Below are 27,201 nucleotides of genomic sequence, written 5' to 3' on the forward strand. Positions count from 1 at the left end.
GCAATCTGTCGGTTGGTAATCACATCTTTCTTTAATAAGGAGTTTATACGAACAGCTTTTGCAACAAAAAGAGGGAAAAATAACTTCTTTTTTCCTGAAACATAGCCATCTTCTGTGTATGGTTACTCCCAAACCATCAATATTTTACTAAAAGGAATAGATATTCCGTTGTCTTGTTTCCTGTGTGATAAAAGGTGACAAAAAGGAGATTAAGAATATGTTTGTAATGCTATTATACCATAAAACTTGCTGTTACTAAAAGGCCACATGTTGAGAGATCAGATTATTTAGCCTACAGTGGTTTGAGTGTATACTCTCATGAGCGTCCACATTTTAGCAATCATTTGACTGGTGAACCCTAAAACAAGAGAAGCCATTTTCACTTATACATGGGCAGATGTGTACCCCAATTATACCAGTGGCAGACCCCAGCCCAACCCTCATGAATATAGTGCTGCTGAATTCATTGAGAAAGTTTAGGTCCCGCTCTTTTTTATTAAGTGTGGGCGCTCCTGGCAGGGACAGGGTGAAAACTGCTAAAAATAAAATGCAAAATTGTTGCTGTTTTTTACATTTTGCACCCTGACCTGTCATTTATTTAATGGGCTATTAAAAATAAAGAAAGGAAGAGAGGAGAATGGGCTTCACAGTATCACACAGTAGAGGCTTAATTACTTAAAAAAAACACTTTGTCTGGTACTGAATCACATTGTTCAGTTGGCCATTATGAGGTGCCACCCAGCCACAGTTTAGAGGGTCTCAGTGCTGGGATTGTTCTACCCCATCATTTTTCACATTTTTCTGGTATCCCCTTGCAATGTATATTAACGTTTGATATTGTTGATTAGTAGTTGGGTGAATTTTTCTAAATTAAAAGGCATATTTTACTGGTATGTTTTCGGCACATCTGTTCACATCTGAGAGCTGCATTGTAGAAATTAATCTCTACTTGCCCTGACCATTCACATTTGACTGAACATGCCTCTTATAGCAGCCCTAATGACATATCCTCTTGGCTATGCTCCAAAGTTTGTTGTAAGATATATATTATACAGGTATATGTATTCACATTGATAGTAGTTCCAGAGTTCCCCTCTGTCCGTGCGTTCACTTTGTGTGTAATCTATTAGAGTAGACTGAAAAGGAGGCGTACTGGCATTTGCTATAAATTGCAAAGTAGCATATATCTATAGAATTTCCTTTGTAAATTGCATCAAAACATCCTCAGTTTTGCTTTTAAACCAGCGCTTTACACCTTCACTTGTTTGTAACCAAGCCTGCACATTTTTGTGCATTTAAATGGGTCATTTTAGAACATTCACCTTTTTGTTCAGGAGTGTTATTTTGGACTTTAAGAAGTTTAAAAAAAATCCATATTTTATGACAAATACATGCATCCCAATGGTCCTGATATTGGCAGGACAGTCCCTCATCACTGACCTGAAAATTGGAGAGGTTTGAGCAGACTGGGGTATGCCAGGATAAAACTAGGCAGTGTCAGGGTATAATGAAGTGATGTCTTAATTGTGCCTTATTTCATAATTAAAATGTTTGGAGGTATGCAAATATAAATCATTATGCACTATTCCCTATATGTAATAAAAGGAAGTAAGTTTTTCCCAGGAGCAGTAACCTATATAGCAACCAATAATATGTTTGATTTTAAACAGGTGACTGTAATAATTTGGCAGGCTAAAACCCATAGGGAGGGCAGCTGGCACATGTTTAGAACTGTGTGCTGCTGGGAACCTACTTACTTCAGATTGGGTATAAACAAGTTACAGGCAAGGAAAAGGTAAAATGTAGTCAAAAACAGGCAAGGGGTTCAAGGTGGGCAGCAAGAATGATAGTCAAAAAATAGGCAAGGGTCAAATACCAGTAAATCACACTAGATAGGCTTGACCAAAATCTGTAAAACCAGAATCCAAACATGATTTAAAGCAATTAAACGGCAAAGTGACAGGTAGTGATGGCAAAAAATGATATGCCCCAAAGTCTGTAATATTGAAAAATAAGCAAAATTTTGTATATCACTATGTCACTACACAGGTCATAAAACTTGCCATTGCGTGGCAACATTGAAAGGGCACACATGTGTGCAAATGGACATCAAAGATTGTTAAGCGCACCTGGGCCAGCAAATGCTACATGCTAATTGATTGCAATGGGTTACAGAACCTGGGCAAATTTAGTGCCTTTTATTGATATTATACAGCATGGGAGGGAGGATTGGACTGTCTCTAAGAAGTAAGGCTAATGCCACACCAGACATATGGTGTATATTTTCAGCAAGCTGAAAAACACTTGCCGAAAATATGCACCATACACACCATTTGCCCCTACCTGTGCCTGCACTGAAATGAATGGAATACGCTCAGGTGCAGGCACATGTAACCGATATCCGCATAAAATTTTGAGAGAATGCAAAGTCTTATGTTTTTATGTGTATTTTGGCTAAATGTGCCTGCACCTGAGCGTATTCCATTCATTCCGGTGCAGGCACAGGTAGGAGCGAACGGCGCATGTTTTTGGCAAGCGTTTTTCAGCTTGCCGAAAATATACGCCATACGCCTGGTGTGGCATCAGCCTAAGAGTATGCTAAGAAGAACAAACCAATTCAACATCTGGAGACAAGAACAGCTAGGAGGAGAGTGCTATTCTAAAGTGAACCTCCTGTTATAACAGCAACACATAGAGGACTAGAAAAGGAGTGGAAAGGTAAGATTTTCCAGATTTTTCCAGCCAGAGACAATCACAAAACCAGCCAAAAATTAAAGAATGTATGAGAAAATACACCTTCTTTAAGGCTAATGTAAGACCAGGCGTATGGCGTATATTTTCGGCAAGCTGAAAAACGCTTGCTGAAAATTCAGCCATATGCCTCCTACCTGTGCCTGCACCCGAATGAATGGAATACGCTCGGGTGCAGGCACATGTAGCCGAAATACACATAAAAATGCAAGACTTTGCATTCTCTGGCGTTTTTATGTGGATATTGGCTACATGTGCCTGCACCCACCGATAGGAGGCGTATGCCGGTATTTTTGGCAAATGTTTTTCAGCTTGCCGAAAATATACGCCATAAGCCTGGACTGACATTAGCCTTAGCCCTCTCATATCTGGAATCACTAAACACACCCAGAACCTGCCCTCTAATGATGCTGACCCCTGAAATGTTCTATAGCCATTGGGGATAACTGATTTGCCCACTGTACCCAGAGAATATTATAGTTTTACTTCAGCCTGTCGTGTTGGCCCCAGGGCTAAGGTAAACTAGATCCCTGTCCTTGTCAATAAATACTGGGAAAATAGAAAATCAAAAGTACAAGCTTGGCAGGTTTTAAAGTGCACAACAAGCCCATACACCCCGTATTGAAAACCCACCAAAATAATGCACCTGCTCTATTTTAATCCAAAGCAGCAATCAGACTTTTGTTTCATTAATCGTACTACAGCAGATAAAAGTGGATTAGTTTGCAATGGCTAACATGGCATTCGTTTTGTCAATTACTCATTAAAATGGGGCACTTCAAGAAGTGAACCATTGTAATTCTGCTCCTATGTACAAATGCAAGTCAGCTTGCTCTAGCTAAAACATTATTGTTTGCCGTTTTCAACTTGTCTCCAGGTTAGCATTATAAAGTAAATGCTTTGTATCTATTTGTGTTTTAAACAGCTTTTGCTTATAAATTCAAGGAACACAGAATGTGAATAATTATGCAACTCTCTCTATAAGATCTAATAGCTGTAAGCAAGAGAACCATTTTAATTGCAGCAAAGACAGCCGGGGTCCAGCTAGATTTGATTGACTTTTAGAATTTAGCAAATCTTATATTATATGTATCATTATTACACCAAATGTGTGCTCCCATAGTACAAGTCTTTCAAATCTTCTGATTTAGCATAAAGCAGGATGTGGTAGCCCTAATTTGCTTAAAAACCTATGACCTATATAAACAAGTAAGTACCAAATAATGATGTAAAGAAAAATAAAAACAAGACTTATATCCGTTGCATAATGTCACTGTGAAAATCAAACTTGGAAAAGGCAGGCACTCCGGATTTTTTCAACAAAGTTGAGAAATGCAGCAACAAAAGTAGTTTACATTAAAAATGTATAAATTTTATTGGATCCATATGTTTTTACATATGGATCCAATAAAATTTATACATTTTTAATGTAAACTACTTTTGTTGCTGCATTTCTCAACTTTGTTGAAAAAATCCGGAGTGCCTGCCTTTTCCAAGTTTGATTTTCCCATGATGGCTCCCTGTGCTGAGAGGTCTGGGGCATGAGCACCTGGACCCACCATAACTGTGGGTAAGAGATATTCCCATACTCTACTTTGTGTGATTACCTTTTGCTTTGTTTTTGATTCATATAATGTCACTGTGCCCAGAAGCAAATTCTAATTCATTCTCTCCCCCAAATTTAAAATATAAAATAGATGCTGTATCCCATCCACTGTACATTGGTAGGTATTGCTCATCATTATGACAAGCTTGCTCTAGAAGAGATAAGGAAGAAGGTTGCAGTAATTCCAACTGCAGATTGTATGTACAATACTAAGGCTCCTGCCACACAGGGCAGATAAATGCAGGCTGAGAATTTGCCCCAGATATGCCTGTATCTTGAGCCATAATGTCAGCCCAGACGCAGGCACATGGAGTGAATTTTGGCACGTAATTGCTTTAGTATGCAGATAAAATTGACCTGAAGCTCTGGTCTGCATTGAGCTAAGTTATGGTGAATTATGGCTAAACAGAAAGCATTCTTCTCCCTCATCAATAGATGAACTTAATTCACCAGAAGAGGCAGTACTGATGCAGAAGGAACCATGTGCAGATATTTTGACAAAATTAAGAGCGAACATTAACATTGTGCCAATGTGCACTATCCATTTTGGAGCCCCCCAATCTAGTCTGCATTTCTAATTGAACCCTTATACCTCACCTCCACATAAAAGGTTATATTTTAATAATTTAGTAATTTTGATTTTGTAGACTATGCCATTAAATATCCCAGTGGAAACTACATAGGGCAAAAGGATTGGTTACCAAATCAGTCAGAAGAACCTGTAAGAGAAACTTATATACAGCCAAACTTTTTGTAACCATTTTGCATTTGCTGCTGGGGATAAAGGGAGGGGGGTGATATCACTCTTGCAGCTCAGCAGTAAAGTGCGACTGAAGTTTAGCAGAGCACAGGTCACATGGCTGTGGCACCCTGGGAAATGAAAAATATGGTTAGCCCCTTATATATAAAAAAAACATGTTTGTGTTTTTGAAAAACAGATTTCAATGCAGGATTCTGCTGGAAAAGCTTTACTGACTTATGCATTTTGAAAAAAACATGTTTTCCAATGACAGTGGTATTACCATGGATGCTTAAAATCTTGGGATTTGGGTGGGGAAAAGGCTTTGACGATGGCCCATAATAATATGGGAGCAAATGGGACCACCACCTGCAACCTTAGCGCTTTTGAACAAACAAGTGTATTTATGTCAACAATATACTATTGCATTAAATTAACTTCTCTGGAGTTGAAACACACAGGAAGTTGCCTTTCCAGTGCAGAGTTTTGGCACTTTGCAGCAAGAGTTCATTTGAAAATTCAGTGACACATCTAATAAATTCATGGTGCAGGGCTCCACAGATTATATTTAAATTGATTGCAACCAGTGCAGTACTTCGAGCTGATTTTTTTAGATGTGTCCCTAAATTTTCAAGTAATCTGGTAACCCTAATTTTAAGATAGAGGGGTACTTTTTACATAAAAAGTCTTTATAAAATCTTTATTGTAGTTACTTAGGGAAGTATTTATAAAAGCAGAATGGTTTAGTGACTACCATTCTATTGCTTTTTAAAATATGTTTATTTAGATTATATAAACCACCTTGCAACTTGTCTTGTCTATGCTACACTATGCTACACTGATTTGGCAGACATGTCTCTAGTGATTATACAATTGGGGGGCTATATATAACTCAGTGAAGTGTCTATTTTTCCTCCTGGAACATCCTCTCTTCCAGCTGTGAGGTTCATGCCCATTATGCACTTGGGACTCCTAGAGCTGGCTATACATGTACAAGTTGCAATCTTTCTTAAAATGTTTGCTAACAGAAAGTTAATGAAAAGATCTTATCAGTACCACTAACATAAAATCTAGCTCATGTGAGCAGAGAAACCAAAGGTTTGTACAACTGATTAAAGTCAGATTTAAAGGACACCTACTGTTGCTGATGCTCTTTTAATTTTAACGTGAAATTTTTTTAAAACCTGCTCAGTTGCAAACCACCAATATCCCATAGTACAAATGTATTAATAGGATCATCTGCCCAACACCAAATTGTCTTGTACAATTTTATCAGTATGTGCATGGCCACTTGTAAGTCACTAAACCCAGTCATGTGCTGAGGGGAGCGGGGCCTTAAGCAGAAGCTTAAAGGAGAAATATTGGATAAATGGGAAAACCCCTAACCCTGTAGGCAATTATGAATAATATACGGTGCTTGTTTCTCTTTGGGCTAAACATTAACCCTATCTGTAACAATGGCCCCTTTATTGGAGCTCCCTATAGATCGTATCTCTTCTCTGCCCGAGTTTGAAATGGAGAGTGGGCGTGTCCTAACGGTCCCTGCCAGAAGCACAGTAGGAGGGGGAGAGCCAATCACAGCCCTGCACTCACACAGGCACAGACAGGCTTCAGTTCCCTATCAGGTCAGCCTAGCTGCTGATTGGTTCCTATCCTACAGTGCAGGGTACGGAGGGCCGCCGGCTCCCCAGCTCATCCAGAGAATTCAGCCAGCAGGAAGTGGAACAGATGGGCGGGGCTAGTGGGGGTTTGGGCGAATTTCTCAATAAATCAGTCAGAAACACAACTTTTTTAAGCACAATCCTTCTATATCTAGAGGAGTATAATTCATTGGTACATTCATAATTTTTATAGGATATGTCTCCATTAACACTGATAACGGGGAATATTGGCTTTTTATATATATATATATATATATATATATATATATTGGTTTGTGCAAACCTATGGTCTATTCTCATAATTCTTGGCCAGGAATAAGAAGCATGGGTCATGCATTGTTTTCTTTAATTAACCCTCCATTTCATTCTACAGCACAAGGAAGAGACCTTGACATTGCTGTTATTTACTAGCTGTTCTGCAGGAATGAGTTTCACCTTGGCTGCTTGAGAGGATGGGATCTAGAAGTATGAAAAGGACTTAACTAAAATAAATTTTATCAAAAGCATTAGTATGCATTGTAGGAAATACAATATCAGTTGTTTGGTGGTGGTGGAGAATGCTGTACTGTAAGTTGTTGTAACATTAATCTAACCTACTAGTAGCAATTAATAAAATACTCTGTATGTTCTAAAATTCACCCCAGTTGTATCTCTGCTGATGCTTCCATGAACAATGGAGAAAAAAAGGAAGAATGCTTTGGCATCTAAAATTAAAGTAATTATTTTTCAAGGTTAGCCTGATAAAAGTAAAAAAAAACATTAATAGGTGCAATGTCTTCATTACAACCATGTGATCACTGTGTTTTCTAAAATCTGTCCATTTCAGGTAGCTGGTAAATAGATCAAGGTTCAGTTTCATTTTCCTGTAGTTATTGTGTATAATTATTGTGAAAAGCAGCACATAGTTTCTAAGTTTGTTACACAAGGATATAGGACATAGTATTATTTCTGGAAAATGTGTGTGTGAGATGGGGAACATATAACATATTTGCATCCAGGCATTACAGAAAAACTTACCTTTAAAGGAAGTAATTCAAAAATCAATTACAGTAATAATTAATCAAAGAAATCTAATAATATTTTATTGGACAGGAAGTAGAGCTGATTTGACTAGTGTAGGTATTTTCCTGATAGATTTAAACTACAGTAAGTTTTAAAGTGTGTTAAGGTTATTTCCTAAAATAGATATTTTTTAAAAAAATTAGCAGTTGAAGTTTGGAAAAGGACACCAGGAATCAAGCATGCCACAATAGTCATTTACATATAATGTTCATTTGTGATTGTGTATTGATGGCAGGATTCTGGAGTGTGCAGCGTTACAACTAGCCTGAATCTGGTGGCACAACTGGGAGTGTCTGTAGGTGGAAAGTACAGGACTCCCACAAATGTAAACATTTTTTTTTGTTAAGGGATTGTCAAGGGATGCCCACTATACCATACAGGGAGCATTTTAAAAGACATTTTAAGTGTTACTTTTGATATAGAAGGTAAGCTGAAGTTCAGATAGTCCGTATTTTTCACACCTTGTACTCTAACTCTCCATCAGTTCTTTTGTGTAAAGAACCTGCACTCTTCACATAAATATAGCACTGCCTGAATTCAGCAGCACTGTATTTATGAGGAGCAGATGAGGAAAGCACATAGTTTTCCCCCATTCCACCACCTAACTTTATTCAGGCCAGCATGTTGGTGCATGTTGGTGCATGCTGGCTGGAGCAGGGTGCAAGAAAGCCCTGTCCTTATCATTCTAAGGCAGGCAGTAAGGACAAGGCTCCATTTGCCTGCTGGCACTGCACTCTGCACCTTCATCTGAGGCAATGGCGTAACTACTCTGAACCAGGCTCCCCTGCAAGAAAATCTTGGATGGCCCTGCACAGAGTAGCAAACTCAATCCCGCCCCGTGTATTGCTTATAAATTCCTGCCAGCTGCCTGCTCTCCTGTTTAAGAGCTGGTGGGTGCAGGGATTTACAAGCTATGATAGAGGAAGCAGACCCCACAGTCTGGGCCCCCCTATCCCCCAGGCTCCCCTGTGACTGCAGGGTCTGCTTCCTCTATTGTTACGCCACTGATCTGAGGCTACATGCATGGGCAAGTGCATCCGTGGCATACCATTCATCATCACCTTGCCCTGGATTAAGGTGCTGAATATATATATATATATGCCTGAACATAAGTGCTTTCTGAGCAATAAGAGGGGCACTTTTGTGTGTGGGCAATATGCAATACAACTGAAAAATCTGAAAGCGCGCAATTCAGCATTACATATCTCCCGTAATTTTTAAAATTATATCCATGAATAAATCTTGTTCCACAATTTGAATTGTTAGTATTTAAATGAAGGCAACATGTTTAAGTTTATGCAATGTAGGCTGCATGAAACCAGTTCTGGTTTGTTCCAGGCTGCAATACCACACTTCACGTCAGAAGATGAGAGAAAGAGGAAGCAAAAATAGGTGCTGATCTCACAAGCACATTCTGTTTGCAAAAGGTTTCCATGGTAATGACATCAGCAGGAACATGTGGCACAGCAATGTCGTAATGTTCACAAAATGATTAATTAGTGCATAAAAGTGGTTTAATAGAACCCACAAGGGATATAAAGGGATATATACTAAATATATATGGGAAAAATGCTTTGTTTTGTCCTTCAGAGTAACAGAGAGGCTCAAATTTATTTTGCTTGTTTCATAGCTGTTATGTAATGGCTGTCTCATAAGTTAAAGAATAAAGACATTATGTTATCCTTTACAAAAAGGTTGGTGAGCTCAGTGAACTTCCTGCCCTCAGAGTTGGCAACAGTTATACAACAGTAAATACTTATCAAATAAAAATAAACACATGAATAATAGGTGCTTTCCATTATCTGTTTAGCAGTTGCTGAACACTCATTCACACGGAACATGTTTTTCATGAATTAAGAGTAAACAAATCTGGGTATAACTGTATCTAATGTCTTTCATACATTCCCGACAATGTAAGTCGCCGGTGGGAATGCAGGTGATGGCAACTCGGGGAGATTAGTCTCCCGCTAACAGGGAGATTTGTTGCGGGCGACTAATCTCCCCGTGTGCCAGAGCCCTAAAAGACATTAGGGTTGCACCTGCCATAACCTGAAACAAAACATTTTGGACCACCCCACTCTCTCTCTAATAATATACAACACACTACTGATTTTGGATAGACTGTTGAGATCTCATCTACTTTCCTGTAAGATTAGGTCTATGACATCCCTGATAGAATAACCCTTTGTTCCCTGTGGGAATGCTTAGTAAAGAATTCCTAAATAAACATAGCACTGAAAACTACCCCTTTCTTGTATGTATGGTCCTCCAGTGGCGTTGTCTCTCTTGACAGCTTGCTAACTACAGTTCACAGTTTTCACCAGAGATTCAGTTAGTTCACTGGTTTCAAACTCACCATGAAAAAAAATGCTCCTTTTAAAGATTTATGCCTAGTGACAATTGCACCTATTCTTCCAGATTTATTCCATTTTGCTACTCCCCAGATTCACAAAACGATGGGAAAGAGACTTGAAACCCAGTGCAAACCAAAGAGCACATGGAAAGAGAAGGAAACAGACTGCACCACTTACATATGGTTACTGTGGCACTATGGTTGCTGGGATATTGGTAAACTTCATGTCAGATCATATCAAGTAACTGGTTATTGAGTATTATTAAAACATACAATTTCTTATAAGTTGTTACTAAAAGAAACAAAATGGCAGGGAAAGGAGCCTGGAGACAGGGAGAGCTTGCAGAGGAGCTGAACAAAAAGTGAAATAACAAAAAAAACTACAAGTAATAAAAAATGAAGGCTAGCTGCAAATTGTCTCAGAATATTACTCTCTACATCATACTTAAATTTAACTTAAAGGTGAACAACCCCTTTAATAATACTCAATAGACAGTTGTTTGAAATGATCTGACATGAAGTTTACCAATATCCCAGCAACCATAGTGCCATAAGTGAGTGGTGCAGTCTATCTCCTATTCTTTCCATGTGCTCTATGGTGGGCACTGGGTTTCAAGTATGTTTTTTTATTAGATCTGCACACTATGTGGGTTTCTATGTTAACGTCTGAATTATATATAAGGTGGAAGGTGCAGGGCTTTCTCTCTCTTATTTCATAACTGCTCTATTAAAGACCAAGACTGGGAAACCTGTTTCAACTTATATTATGGAAACAGCCTGCAAGGTGCAGAAAAACAATTATAAAATAATTTCCCAATGGTATAAATGTCCTTTGGTGCTACATAACATGTTCCCCCCCACTGCAGATGAATGATGATGCTGCAAGCTCCAAAGAGGAGATATTAAACACATATGGTGGGAATGTTAATAACTACAAATTTGTTGTCTTACATTATTTTAAAATATTTCTAAGATGTTTTGCCTGGAGCTACTCCCAGACCCTACACTTGTAATCTTATGTATACCATCTCCAGCCTCACAACATTTTTTTGCTTTCTCTCTAGAAGCTGCTAGAAAGGTGGACCCCAGGTACTGGAAAAGTACAAATCATAGGTGATTGAAAAATGCACATGGAGAATATGCTTTCTTACACAAATAGTCTCAAGAAAAGTTTAGGAATGTTTGGAGAGCCTAAATCCTCTTTCAGTCCACCTCAGAATATAGGAACATCCTGTTGGCAGGCAGGGCTAGCTAAGCCTCTGTATAGTCGTGGCTTTTACCTTCATAGTTATTTGGATTTATGCTATTTAGAAGATACTGTCTTGTCCACCTCCATTCCATTTATTTATTAATGGCATACATGGTGTATATGACATATCGGTTATGCTCTGGCCTTCTCTCATTTCCCTTTTCTATTTTTACCTAGTTTTTCATTTTTTGTGCTTCCTCTCATTCTAATAATGGAACAGGCCATCCTTTATGTTTTTCCTTTAATAATAGTTTATTGATGTATTTATATCTTAAAACTAAATAAAACTACAAACAAGTGCCCTTTTTTTTTTAAATATTCTTTATTTTTTATTTTGAAACAAGTGCCCTTTTTAGTTGTCAAAATTGAGCCCTAATCTGGGGCATGTTTAACAAGTTTTTATAGAAAAAAATTGCCATGGATTAAAGAAGTATAAGACAAGAGAAGGGAAAGAAGCAGAAGATAACTGGCCTTTAAAGTGATTTTAAATGGTTTGCAATTCCATGATGTCTCTTTCACTTGGAATTTAAAAATGAATGATAGGTCGCTATTGCAAAAGATGCTGGGAACCAAAAAGCTAACTAAATGGGGCCCATTTATAAATGTACGAATGGTTACGAATAGAAAAAAAATCGTATTTTTTCTAACTTTTAGAACTGTGCGTATTGTCCACAACTTTTTCGTTAATTTGCTCGACTTTTTCGTACTTTGCAACAAAATCATATTTGTCGCAACGAGTACGAAAGTTTCGCAATTCATTCAAGCTTCGGTATCATGACTTTCCTTGGGCCAGGTTGGAGCTGCAGAGTGCCATTGAGTCCTATGGGAGGCTTCCAAAATCATGCACTGAAGGTTCAAAGTCAGAAAGGTTTTTGCGCCGTTTACGATCATTTGGATACAAAAATTTCATAAGTTTCGGATTGCACTACAATATTTTCATACAAGCACGACTGACTTTTCGCAAAATGAATGCACGTCAGAAATTTTCGTATTTAATGCGAATTGTCGCAAATCATACTCGTAATTCGGACTTAATGAATCGGCCCCAATATGTAGATAACAAAATAATATTACATTAAATAAAAATAATCAACAAAAAAAACCTGCTGAACACATGTATGAATTGCTCCAATGTACAGTTAAAGTTAAAGCTAGTTAAAGCCAAATTTAAGATGATATTTTATCTTCTTAGTTATAGTTGATTTTTAAGGAATGATTATAATTGTAATCAATTTAAAGGGCTTGGCTTGTTTGTAAATATGTGATTTTAATTATACTTTTTAAGTTGCTCCTTACCACATATCAGCTCCCAAAGCTTTAATGAGTTTTCACAGTCACAACCATGTAATTCCCAATAAATATTTTCCTGGGGATGACAGTTCTTTAGTTTCAAAATGCTATATTTTTCTCAGTACAGCTACCAACAATTTCAGGCCCAACTTACTTTAGATGCAGATGAAGTCCAGGCAGCAACTCAGCTTTAACATCATCTTAGGTTACTGCCAGAAATAGCTGTGGATAAACATAAAATATCGCCCCTGTGCTCTGAAAAGCTTCTTAATGTGCCTGCACCTGAAGGCATTAAGTTGGCAAGGGTGCAGGCAAACAAAGAAGAATTTGGCTTAAAACTGAATAGTTAAGCAGTCTTGTGCCAAAATCCATTCCGTGTGCCTGCACCCTGGCCCATGCAATGGCTCCAGGAGCAGGCACATCAAGAAGCTTATCAGAGTGTAGGGGTGGATTCGTGGCTTGTCTTTATCTGCAGACTGAGAATTCGCTATGTCAGGCAGTAACCTTAAGCAAGCTGAGAATTTCCACCATATGATAAAGAGCAGGAGGTTTGTGTACAGCATTACATCCTTATCCATTGTGTTGTAAATATGGCAGAAGGGATCCCTTCCACTCAGTGAAACATTGTGATGATTAAATCTAACAGTGTAAAAAGGAACACTGTAATATTCTTATCTACATACTCATAGCAGGCGAACTTGGAAAAATGTGTCCATCAGACTTAATGCTGCTGAGTGGCTGGCCGTAAAGACCTTCACATAGCACAATATATCTAACCTGGTTATAATTCAAATAAAACACTATAATAAAACACCATAAATCACATATTGAGAGCCACTGAAGGGATGTACTGCAGTTACAGAGATAAACATCTTGCATTTATGTAAATGCTTTGTGTTGGTTCCTAAAATGTACATTGTGGACATGGCTGGTTTGACCAGATTGCCTAACTATCAGGGTGAAGACACACTGAGCTACACGTAGCAGCTACCTTTTTACAGCTACTAAACTCCAGAAAATACCATGCCATAGACCAGTGCTGTCCAACTGGCGGCCCGCGGGCCCTCTGTGTGGCCCCCCACCTGTCTGGCTGCTTTGATGGCTTACTCTTGTGTAAGCTTTAAATGGTATCAGTACTGTGATTAACTGCCCCCCTTGCATGGTTCTCACCTCAGATTCAGGCTGTAATCAGGCTGTATTGTTTAAATATGTAATCCCCTGTTTTGTTCACACCTTTTAATCTCTGCATTGTTCACCCCCTGCAGTGTTCACACCTCAGGCTGTAATCACCCACATTGTTCCCCTGTTCACACCTCAGGAGCAGTAGAAACCCACAAATAATCCCTGCACACTACAAAAAGAACATATACTGAGGTGGAACTTCAATTAAAAAGTTTTTTTAATATATAGTTATTGTGCAGACTGTAGGAGCAGTGCCAGCATTGTGTCACTGTAGGCTGCCTGTGTGTGCCATACACATAGGCATCATAGGACAAGCAGAGTATGGCACACACAGGCAGGGTAGGGAAGGCAGAGTATGGCACACACAGGCAGAGTATGGCACACATAGGCCAAGTATGGCACAAACCAGCCAAGAATGGCAAACACAGTGAAAGTATGGCACACACAGGCAGGGTAGGGAAGGCAGAGTATGGCACACAAAGGAAGGGTATGGCAGGCAGAGTATGGCACACACAGGCCAAGTATGGCACAAACCAGCCAAGAATGGCACACACAGTGAAAGTATGGCACACAGGCAGGGTAGGGAAGGCAGAGTATGGCACACACAGGCAGGGTAGGGCAGGCAGAGTATGGCAGGTTTTTGCTGAACTACAACCATTAATATGGGTATGGTCATGTGATAACATGGGTGTGGTTTCAAGTGGGTGCGGTTTCAAAAAGGGGAGTGGTCAAAACTGGCTTCCATTATCGGCCCTCCACCACGTAGGTTGGAAAAATTCTGGCCCTCGGTACAACAGAAGTTGGACAGCACTGCCATAGACAATACAGAGAATTGCCTCTGCTAAAACACACATAGAGACAATTATCAGTAAATAATCAGCATTGTCAATTTTAGTAGCCACGACAAGTAGCTGCTACTAGTAGCTCCATTTGTCTTCACCCTTAGAGCAGTGGCACACAGGGTGATTAGTCGCCCATGATAAATGTTCGCTATTGCGGGCAACAAATCACGACGACATGCCATTCCACCGGTAAATTGCCGGTGGGATGGCAAAGGTGTAGCTTCGGTTTTCCTTGCGAGGCAACTTCGGGAAACCGAGGCAGCGAGTATGCTATCCCACTGGCCATTTACATTCTTGCTGGTGGGATGGCATGTCGGGGAGATCAGCCGCCCCCAATAGCAAAGATTTATTGCGTGCAACTAATCTCTCCGTGTGCCACTGCCCTTAAGGTTATGTATGACACCTTGGGGGTTTTGGGGGCTGTTTGAATAGACCATGTTTGTTTGTCCAGACTTAAAGTTTCTTCCACCAATGCCCTTTTTTGTAGGTTTGTTGTGGCCCTGACAGATGTAGAATCGAGAGAAGCCACAGCTCTCACTTCTGCTTAGTTCTGTTTCATGTGGATGGCCAAATTGCACAATATTCCTGAGGGTCAAATAGTCAGATGACAAAAGAATCTGTCCTTGTATGACTACCTAAAGAGATATATATTCTTATGGTCTTTTAAAAATACATGTTTGACTGCACATGGAACAAATTTTGTTGCATACATTTGTATTTTTGTACCAAAATCCACTCCTTGTGCACACTCAAAGGCCAATGCTTTGCCTGTCAGTGCAACGATTACATGGAGTTGATGGGAGTGAATCTACATTATCTCTGCATGTGCAAAACATGGTTTTCTTTAACCCTTCCTTGTCCTAATTTGGGATTTGGTCAAATCTTTCACAAAGGATTTGGGGTTCAGGCGGATTCGGTGCATCCCTACAATTAAAGGAAAAGGAAAGGCTAAGTCACTTGGGGGTGCCAAAATGTTAGGCAGGTGGTATATATTTTACCCCGGGCTGGTGCCCCTGTTAGGAGAAAACCGCACCAGCCCGGATGTCTTCTGTCTACAGAATCCCTGGGCCAGCACATGCGCAATATAGTGAAAAAGCCGACTTTTTTGTTTAAGTTCGGCTTTTCACTCTACTGTGCATGCACAAGCACGCGAAGGAAGAGGAGACGCTTGCTGCAGCTACCCCGGGCTGGTATGGTTCTCTCCTGACAGGGGCATCAGCCATGGGTAAAAGTTAAGCAATTAAAGTCACTTGGGGGTGCCTAACAAGTTACTTAGCCTTTCCTTCTCCTTTAATTTACAATATAAAACAGGCTTAAGAAACATAGTTGTCCTAGTTTGCCTTTTGAATGAGATATTATTAGGGAGGAACTTACCCAGTACATGAATGCTGCCCTTCAAATACTACTTTGCATTGCCAATTTTCTGGCTCTTCAATGTGCACACCCACTTGCAGTTCTGCCTTTTCGGGCACTAGTCCCATAGTGCACACTCCTCCTGTGCCAATTCTGCCTGATGGCAGAAGAACCTTGACCCTGCTCCCAATCTTTAGATCCAGTGGGGAACGAGGAACAAATACACGAAGATGCTTACAGCTTGTCCATGCACTTGTTCTAGAAAAAAACAGAGATTAAAAGGGGTGAAGAGGGAGAACATATATTAGTGTTATCCTTACATATGGAATATAAAAAGTTTCCTCCCAAATCATACATATTTACATTTAGTATTGTATATCAATCCCTGGTACTATTGTCTTAGTAACACTTTTTATGTGACGCCCTTATAGATATAATATTTGTACATTTGGAGCTGAAAATTTTGTATACTGTACTCTGTATGAGTACTGAATCACTTAAAAAGAAAAATTAGGACAAACAGGAAAGAGGCCTAAATTACCACAGCAAAGCCTGAGTCATATGTTTTCATTACCAAGTGTAAGCTGCTATTTCAGACACAAGTAATGCATTGATTTTAGATGCAAGCTTCTGCTGGCTACACATGAAGTTTATACCACCTGGTATAAATTATCTTGCGTTTGTACTTACGTCATTTAATTGCAAGTAAAACCTGTTGGTGTGCCACTGAGGTGTTGTGCATTAATATGCAGTATAAGCTGCAATGTGTTATTTATCTGCTGCTCTGTGGTTTTTGGTACCTTCCACTAAGCATATTAACATTTACAACTGTTCTCTATATTTCATAGTCAGTCATCACATTTGCAGGTTAACAAATGTACTATGAAAACTGTTTAATTCACTATGAACTTCAGGTGGTTTAAAAGCTGGATAGCCCTGTCAATATACTGTACAGTGACAAGGGAACTTTTTTATTGTACAGGTATCGGACCCCTTATCCGGAAACCCATTATCCAGAAAGCTCCGAATTACGGTAAGCCTGCCTCCCATAGACTCCATTTTAATCAAATAATTCAGAATTTTAAAACTGATTTCCTTTTTCTATGTAGAAATAAAACAGTACCTTGTAACTGATCCCAAATAAGATAATATAATCCTTATTGGATGCAAAACAATCCTATTGGGTTTAATTAATGTTTTATTAATTTTTAGTAGACTTAAGGTATTGAGATCCTAAGCATTCTGGATAATGGGTCCTATACCTTTATTTAGTTTGATGTTCAGGTAACAATTTATACCGTCCCCAAAATGTTCTTTGGAAATTCCAGCAGAATTCACTAGCAAAGAAGTAAACCTCTCAGGCAGAGATGATAAGTCCCTTTTATGATAAAAACTTTAGGGGTTATATTTTCTGTTTGCCATAAAATAATAAATTAAAAGTACACGAAAAAGTAATTAATAATAATAAATAATAATTAATTATCATACATGCAATAATGATTTTTTTTCACATTTAAAGGAGATATAAATCCAAACATAGCATTCTGTTTAATTAAAGGAAAATTACATTTAAACAGTTTAGTAAACTCAGAAGAAAAGAAATTAAATGTGTGACTTGTTACTATGAGTACTGCACTGATCCAAATTTGCGCCCAAACTAGCTAATAAACAAGTATGTTTTTTCTGTTTTCCACATTACAAATTGCAATCACAGTTGTATGCTTGTGCTGCCTACATATAACTTGCTTACTTGAACTGATGCTTCAAGGGCATGCCCTAGTGGAAGAAGAAGAATAAGCAAAATCTGTATCTGGTCACCAGTCACAATATGGTCAAAAACATCTTTAACAATGCTGTAAATGGAAGTTCTACTGTATTCTGAACTAGGCAGATTGACTATTTCTACAAAAGGGCCAGCAACTGTGCAGATGCCAATGGGCAATATTTAACACTGATTTCAAAATAATCAACACAAGAATGTGGGTGAAAAATTGGGGAGATGTATTTGTACTGTGTTTAAGGTAGAGGTGGCCCAGGCCCTATCAAGGAGGTATGATCTGGAGGTGTAGCCACATGTATGGATACATCATGTAGAGTTTATGCAATCTGCCTAGTGCATGTATGGGATCTCTTTTCCAGAATCCTGATATCCAGAAAGTACAGGATTTAAGAGAAGACCATCATCTATAGTATTTATATATACAAAAAAAAACTTATCCAGAAAACTAGGAATCCCAATCACCCAGATAATAGTTGCCATACCTGTATTGAACATATTACATACTCTTCTGAACTTCAAAAAACTCTCAGTTAATACGTTTTTCTAGTTGACACATTAGCATGTTAAACATTTATTATTATTATTATATAGCACCATCAATTTATGCAGCGCTTTACAGAATAGAGGGGTACAAAAGACAGAACAGTTAACATGTACATATAAACAATTCACAAAAATGTGTGCAGTTACATTGGATAAGGATCGGAGGCACTAGGGGGAGGGCCCTGCTCGCAAGAACTTACATTCTAAAAGGGAGGGCTGAGACATAAGGTCAGGGTAACTAGCATGGCGTTAGAGTTCATGTAGGTGTGTAAAGTGACAGTAAGTGCGGAGTGAGAGGTAAAAACTAGTGGTTAGTGAATATTTGGGGGTTTAGGTTATAGGCTTGGGTGAAAAGGTGAGTTTAAAGAAACCGTTTAAAGGCTTGGAGAGTCTGGCAGTGCCTAATGGGACGGGGAAGAATGTTCCAGAGGATGGGGCAGCACGTGAGAAGTCCTGGATGCGAGAGTGAGAGGAGGTGATGAGTGAGGAGAAGAGAAGGAAGTCATGTGTAGAGCATTTGCAGCAAAACATGTTTTTTTCAATCACCATACCCCTAGGTTAAATGGAGTGTTAGTGCCTCTAGTATTTCATACACAGTAGAAGGAATGGACTAACTGAGATAAACTTTAGGTCTATCCAGCCAGATAGCTTCACTGTTCAGACATGGATCCTCTCCCTTAATGAACCAACATTACAAGCAATTATACAGTCTGTCCAGGATTCTGCCCTTTCCTTTGGCAGCTGTGACCTGCTAAGGTTAAATGAGCCAATATGAGCCAATTCACCTGTCTGTCCTTGTTTCACTGGTACCCCCACTGCATGTAGTGGGCAATGGAACAGAAGATAATTTTTGTCACAATCATGCTCACATTAGATAAACATTCTGCCTACCTGCCAAAGTTAGTAAAAGCAGGCCTTGATCTGCATAAGCAGGCGGTAAGAGAGGAATTCCTTTCTGAAGATCTTATGCCATCTGTTGAAGGCTGGGTTTCATGTGCGCCTAATACTGATATTAAAAAAAAACATTTAATTAAATACATTAAAACATAAATAATACAACAATTGAAACTCATGCACTCAACAACCAGACTATGTGAATATTACTTCCCATTCAGTATATTATAAAACATCACTATAATACCCAAAATAGGCCATACACAGTATGTGACATAACCCAAAAAAATTTGTGTCTAATGGAAATGTCCAGATTCTATAAAAGAAATTCTAGGCTGTATTGTACAATCACAAAATTTTCAGCATACACAAAGTTGTTTAATGCAAGTATATTCTCAAGGATATAGTGGTCCAATCCGGCTTGTATACAGGCAATCTCTTCAGTTCACAGCAGTAAATCTAGTTTTATAAAAATAATGCAGGTTACCTGGAAAGGACCAGGCTGCAAATAGGTTTATTGCAGTGTTGCACACCCTGTGAAAGACCCAGTGGGTACTTCTTAGGTCTCAGGTTTTCATTCATTCAATTAGGACTTTTGGAATTTGCTTAACTCGGGTTATTCAATGCATTTTAGTGTGTGCCACTTTTTTATTATGTGCCATTAATAGTGGCAAATGATGTTTTGGTGAGAAACCATCTCTATAGAAAGGCAAAGGGCATAAATAACCTTGCACTCTCTATGGCTTATTTACAAAGTATACAAACTGATTCTGAGTTTCATCTACACAAAAAAAATACACTTACCTACTTCCTTACTTATTGCTTGTCTAACATCTTTCATGCATGTCATGTCTCCAGTGGTAGTAGCAGTAGGAACTTCTATTTTATGTTCTACTCTTTGCATGTCTTTTATTTTTATTGTGCTGTTCTGCAGCCATAGTCATGAAAAGAGTAAGAAAAAAGTCTCAGATAAGCTGGAAGTTTCAGCATTATAGATCAATATGAACTCAGAAATCATCTGCATTGATAATAATGTTCCCATGCTTCAGCTAGTAGTAGATGTGAGAATGTGAGAGCACCCAAGCAGAAGAAATAGGAGCGTGACTTACAATAGGATTGAATAAGTGAAACAATAGGTACCTGAAAGGACTTGGAAGGCACAGGAACTGAGATGGATGCACATACCATTAGTAAAACTTACAAAAATAAACATATTGGTTTGAGAATAAAATGTTAAATAGTGGAATGCATTATTTGCAAATGCACCCAGCATAATATAGTATTAAAAACTACAGCTAAAAATAATGACAAAAATAAAATAATTGCTAATAGAATCCTCCTGCACTTACCTAGGAGAGGTATGCATAAATGCATATATATCTCTACTATGTCCTAATTTAAGTCATCACTGTTCTATGTATATATGTATCTCCAAAATACCAGCATGTGCTCTCTTTCTGCCCCTGAATCAGTTATACTGGCATATACATTAGTGATCTTCAAGAAGGGGTTGGATGGCTTTTTAGCTAATGAGAATACATGGTCATTAAAAACAGCTGCTGATCCAAGGACTGGTCCAATTTCCATACTGGAGTCAAAAAGGAATTATTTTCCCTCTCATGCAAATGCAAGAGGCTTCAGAAGGGTTTCAACTAGCAGTTAGGCAGGTTTTATATAGACAAAAAAGGTTGAACTTGATGGATGTGTGTCTTTTTTCAACCTAACTTACTATGTTACTATGCAGTGTCGGACTGGCCCACCAGGATACTAGGAAAACTCCCGGTGGGCCCAGGGGTCAGTGGGCCCTCCTACTCCTAGCCATTTGCCTACTTCATGATCATCCCCTATTTATAATGGGAACAAAGAGGAGAAATAGATGGAAGGATAGATGCTAGCATATAAATAAAAGAGACTTGGAGAATAGAAGTGGTTGAGTGAGGAAAGGTTTAAAAATAGGTTGGAGAGTGGGGCCCATGGTCTAAGGTTTCCTGGTGGGCCCCTGGGGTTTCAGTCCGACACTGCTACTATGACTACCTTACTCATTTTCTATCAGTATATAAGTACTGAAATGTACTGTATGACCATAACCTGCACTTTCATTTTCACCTGATAGTAGATTTGTAGGCCTTGCAGCTTTGTATGTATTCCACCATGTGTGTTATGTAATAGCTTTTTTTGTTGCATTTTTGTTCATTTTTCATTTTGTTGCATTTTTTGTTTAGAAAATTCTAATACATTGATTGTGCTGTTACCTGTTCTTTTACAATACGTTGTTCTGCCATCAGCTCTTGGTATCTTGTTCTACACTGTTCTTTCTCCTCACTCAGTTCAGATTCAAGCTTTTCCAGGTGTTCCTCAACCATTTGGAGCCTCCTGATAGAGGAGATGCTGATGTCTTGTAACCATCTTAATTCTGCTCTTAGCTCCTCACTTTCTTTGGACAGAAGTCAAATTAACATTTATGTTTATTAATTTGTACTACTTTTTGAGTGTGAATATGTTTTATTAATAAGTGATTTTGGCTGAACTGTTGTGTTATCATCGAAGCAATGAGCTATTTTAGTGCATCACACCATCACTCAGAGATGCATGGAGTTAACGTCTACCAGTAATCAAGACATCTGGCTCATCAGGCTATTAACTTGCTTTTTCCAAGTGAGTAGTGGTGTTCCATCAATTAAGTTTTTTTGGATTTTTTTTATAGTCATTATTAGTCATTATTTGTAGCTTCTCTGGGCAAGAAACATATTTCTGCTATTTTACTTGCAAGATCCTATAAATATAATGTGATTAGTTTTATTTAAAGTACTGAGTATCAGGTCTGCTATAGGAACAGCACATTTTACTAGGCACAGAATGTTTTTCATCCCAGTAAATCATAAAAATGACTATCCCTAAATAAATAACACCAAAGTACCTTTACTGGTCTACTGCAGATAGAAAAATAACTTCTATCTGTTCCTGAAATTGGACAATCTTTATCTATATTACTATATAATATAGTGATTGTCTTCAAAGAAGTTTCCAAATAGGTTCTGTTCTGCAAAATGGGTGTTGGAGCTTAGCTTCAGACTACATCTTGCCATGCTCATATCCCTAAGCTTGCCAATAATTTGTGGTCTAGGTCATTACAAATAATTATGTCCTTCAATACCTGTATTCTGAGGGTTCTTGCTCAAAGACAGACCATTTCCACTTTTATGTGTACCAGCCTCTTCTACTTGACTCAGGGCAGATGTGATCTACAGAAAAGATGTTAGTGCATCCATCTCAGTGCGGACAATTTCACCTTGTTTAAAAAGACCATTTTTATGTACCATTGGTGGTCCCACTGCCAGAGCATAACTGGTGATTTTCAATAAAGCAGACAGATAGAAGGAGGGATGGATGGACGGACTGACAGACAGGCAGGCAGAGAGAGAGGGAGATGGACAGATGGATAGATGGATGGATGATAGATAGATAGATAGATAGATAGATAGATAGGTCATGATTTTTAAAAGGAGGATTGAATCGAAAATCTACAGAATTTTATAGCTCTAGTGAATCTGCCTAGTTCTAATATTTATGGTGCAAGTGAGGAACAATTCCTGTAATACCTTTATCACAGTATAAGGAACTCCCTGGTTTAGAACCAGGAACCTGATGTATACTGGTTGCTGATCCTCGAATTTGAGCCACAGGAGGCAGTGGTTTGATGGGTTATGTCAATTATTTTTTCCCCTGTCTGTGTTTCCTGATATCCTGTTATGTCCAGCTGCAGACAATAGCCCAATTAGTGGACTGTTTAAGCTTACCTGTGCTAGATCATTAAGCCCTTTTGCTAAGACCAAGCTTTTTGAGTTCCTGTCCTGTCCTGAGTTCCTTGAGTTCCTTTCCAAGTATCCTGAGATCCTGGCGTACTATTGCATTCTGACTCCCTGTTTTTGGACATCCGCTTGTGTGCTGCCTTCCCTGACCTTGGACTTGTTTGCTTGCTGCCTGCTCAGACCACTGTCTGTATTTGGACTTTTTTCTGCTAAGGTCCTTTTCATCTTTTTATTTATTATATTTTTTGTTAATATTCAGCATATGTATATAGATTGCAAATCTTGAATTTTTAGGGATGGTGCTGTGTCCCCTGCCACATAAACTAATTGTAAGGGTTCCAACTGTCTGTAAATATTTGTATTATTCCAGGGCATGATATTCAAGATTACTTCAGAAAGTCCTGTTTCTTTAGAGCAGGGGTGTCAAACTCAATCACATAAGGGGGCTGAAATCTAAAACACAGGCTAAGTCGCGGGCCAATTTTTTTATTAATTTATCACAATGTGTAAAAAGTCGAGTAAAGGCCCCCATACACGGGCCGATAGAAGCTGCCAATATCAGTCCCTTGGACCGACTCGGCAGCTTATCTGCCCGTGTAGGGGCAGAAACGAGTGGGCTGGCCGACCGATATCTGGCCTGAAATTGGCCAGATATCGATCGGCCAGGTTAGAAAATCCAGTCGGATCGGGGACCGCATCGGCTCATTGATGCGGTCCCTGAACCGACTGCCCCATTGCCGCCTACATAAACCCCAGGGCCAAACGATCAGATTATTTTTTTTTTTAACTTCAAGCTCCCCGATATCGCCCACCCGTAGGTGGGGATATCGGGGGAAGATCGCCAAGCGAGCGGATCTTACCGTGTATGGGGACCTTAAGACATTACCGGCGATGTTGCTCATAGCAGCCAATAGATGCTTTGCTACTGTTGAAATCTGATTACTGATTGGATGCCTTGGGCAACATTACTGGTAATGCTTCACTCCACTTTTTACACAGCATGATAAATATACCCCTTAGTCTTAGTTACTATGTGAGGAAAATGGAAATTGATCAGGCTGGATGGTCACACACTCACCAAGGGCCACATAAAACAGCCAGGTGGGCCAGATTTGGCCCCCAGGCCTTGTGTTTGACATATATGCTTTAGAGCAATTACTACTAGATAAGGGAGCCAACTGTTTTTTTTCTTCTATTGTCCTACAATTAATATGCAGCTAAACCATCATTCTGTCTGATACACCTTGCCCAAGGGGAAAAGGTGTCATCTGATTACCTCTTGGGTGACCTGCAGTACAAGCTGCTGGGATGTATTATACCAAAACCTTGGGCTCTAGAAAGAAAAAGGAACAAATATGAAAAGAAGGAAATGCAGTTTAAGAACAGAAATTAAAGAAATTAGAGAAATATGTTTTAAAAATGTATTACTCACGTAGCTGCTCTAGTCTCATAAAATTATTACTTTTTTAAAAGGCATTTTCAAACATATTTGGTATCGATAACAAATTCGATATTAATAGGCACTGCCATTTCCTCATAAGCAAAAATGTTGACAAAATATGTGTTATTTTTGAAACCAAAATATGTGTTATTTTTGAAACCAACTGATGAGTGAATAGTGATAGTCATCTTGGTTGTTGCCAGAAGCAAAGTTTGACCTTCATAGTTATTTGTGTAAAAGAAACATGTATGTTTTAGCACAGAGGTCTGCTATGCCAGCTACGCTTAAGGAATCCACCTGTTTTTCTCTGTTGTTTGGTTGGTAATATGTTTTCCCAAGGAGATATTTTTAAAAAGTTATCGTAATTGTAGTACAATAAAGCACTTAAAGAATTTTATCTTATGCAACTATTTGCAACAAAAGCAATATTGTCTGTGCTCATTAACTGTAGCAATGAAGCAAGAGTATCGCACAATATTAGGATTCCCTGGCAATATCTTTTGAGGGTTGTTAAACTGCCTACATTGTAGAATGGATTTCTCTTTGACAAATGTGCATGCCAAACCTAACCGAACCTCCATATTTTTTTATCAATTTGGACACTTCAATCCTTTCATTAAAAAGGCAAAACATGAGATAAAAGCATTATAGCAGAGACCATAATACACTGGATGCAGGAACTGTAGTGAACCAAGAATCTCACAAGGATAAGATGTTTGTTCTAAAGACTAACTCAAGGAGGACAGTATAGGTTGTATTTATTAACACTGCAGACAAACATCACCGGTGACATTGCCCATAGCAACCAATCGGCAAATAGATTTGAACGGTCACCTACAAGTTAGAAAACAAAGCAAAAATCTGATTGTTTGCTATAGGCAAAATCACTGGTGATGCTCTTCTCCAATGTTAATAAATACACCCTATCTGTACTCAGTAGTAAAGCAGAATAGTTCAAACAGGATTTTTATATATAAATGAATAAACTGCTATGTCTAAATTTAGTACATATATGTTACCTCTGTTCAGTAAAAAAAAAAGCCAGCAGATTAGTGTTCATTTTTGGTAATAAACAGAAGCTAAAAATACAATGTAAGGCCAAACTCACTATATACATAATAACATAAAAATCTTTTACTGTAGCTCACCATTTAGTAGTAAAGTAAACATATTTTTAAGCAACTTTGAAATATACTGTACATCAATTAAAAAATATGCAGCCTTTTCATGATTTTTAATGTAAGAATATGGTTTGGAACAGCCGGAGTTCCCCTTTAAGGTCACTCCTATAAATTATGCAGGGCAAGGGTCCCCTTTTTATTAACAGTCAGAAATTGGTTTGAAGACCTGGTTGGAGAATGAATTGTAGACGGCCTCAAAAGAAGGAGAAGTTAATACAAATAATAATAATGATAAGTAATAAGAGTAAAAAGCTAGAATCAGAATGAAGAGGGCAGTCAGTGATACCATCTGTCAGATAGCATTTACATTTATGGAGAGGCAGAACAGAAGGGAAAATAATTCCCTAAAAAATAAAAAATAAATGTCTCAGACTATCTGCAGTGTAAAAAGATCAATTTCCTTTGGAACCGGTCAGGGTTAAATGAAGTTGCAAATCAAGGCCCTTCCTTGTAGGCCAATCAAACTCTACCTAGGTCAATGTTCTTAGTTTTGCTGCAAGTGTTTTAAGATGATAGCAGAAGAGAATAACAAGTTATATCACATGTAACTCATAGGTGCTGCAATCTTCCTTCCATTTCTTACTATACCTGTTGAGCGGTTTATGATAAGGAGCAATGACTACTATTGCTTTCTGGGATTTCAAATATTTATACAATGGCTTGCTCTTAAACACACATACATATGCTTAATAACATGAGACTAATGTGTACTTTGAATAAATAATTATTTTAACATTAGATACCTTTCCCATTATTTAACAGTTATCCAATTAAGTAATATGATAAAATAATATTCACTGACCCATGCCAAATTGCAGATGCTGAGGATTTTGCAGAATGATTTTTTCACAGAGGTCAGGAGTTGTGTGACATCCATACTGAAAAACCCTTCATTCCAAAGAACCACTCAACTGAGTTCTGGAGGGAACATTTATCCTAGCATTGGAAGAAATGTATTAGCAATACAGTAGAGGGCCAGTTTCCGTGCTTTCCAAATCATAGAAAAGGGCATAGAACAAAATACAAAGCAAACTAAGGACTGAAGCACTATCAAAAGCCTGTACATCTACATCAGGAAACATTTCAATAAAAACAATATAGAGTAACAGCAGGCCAACTGAGGGTCTACAGTGCACTCTGGAACATACAACTGCCTACGTTTCATGCAACATGCTCTTTAGTGTACATACCTATTCTGCAGACATTTCCTTTATCAAAGAAGCTTTGTAATTTCAAAGAACAAATGCTACTCCTGCAGATGGTTAGCTTGGAAAGCTGGTTAAACCTCTAAAGCAAATGTGTCCTTTTGGTCATTTTAATAAGCTGCTTAAAGAGGCAAACCCGTTCAGTAGATTATACGTGCTGTGCAAGTTTTATTGATTTAATCTTGTTGCATATATTTGTGTAGAAAATGAAAGATTATCTGCTTGGCATTATTATGGCATAAATAAATGAACTCTTTGTC

The 27,201-nt window shown here is 38.4% G+C and overlaps 1 protein-coding gene across 1 annotated transcript; it reads right to left on the bottom strand.

Moving 5' to 3' along the window:
* Positions 1 to 27,201, bottom strand: LOC100496975. Its single transcript, XM_018091825.2, has 9 exons — positions 26,927 to 27,201; positions 26,539 to 26,672; positions 24,391 to 24,447; positions 22,460 to 22,547; positions 21,558 to 21,739; positions 20,110 to 20,233; positions 19,303 to 19,417; positions 16,110 to 16,346; positions 1 to 180 (listed from the first exon to the last, which is right to left on the bottom strand). The coding sequence occupies exons 2-9, from the start codon at positions 26,611 to 26,613 to the stop codon at positions 123 to 125; spliced, it is 936 nt and encodes a 311-aa protein (XP_017947314.2). The 5' UTR covers positions 26,614 to 26,672; positions 26,927 to 27,201; the 3' UTR covers positions 1 to 122.

The sequence above is a fragment of the Xenopus tropicalis genome, chromosome 2, assembly GCF_000004195.4.
Source record: "Xenopus tropicalis strain Nigerian chromosome 2, UCB_Xtro_10.0, whole genome shotgun sequence".
NCBI classification, from domain to species: Eukaryota; Metazoa; Chordata; class Amphibia; order Anura; family Pipidae; genus Xenopus; species Xenopus tropicalis.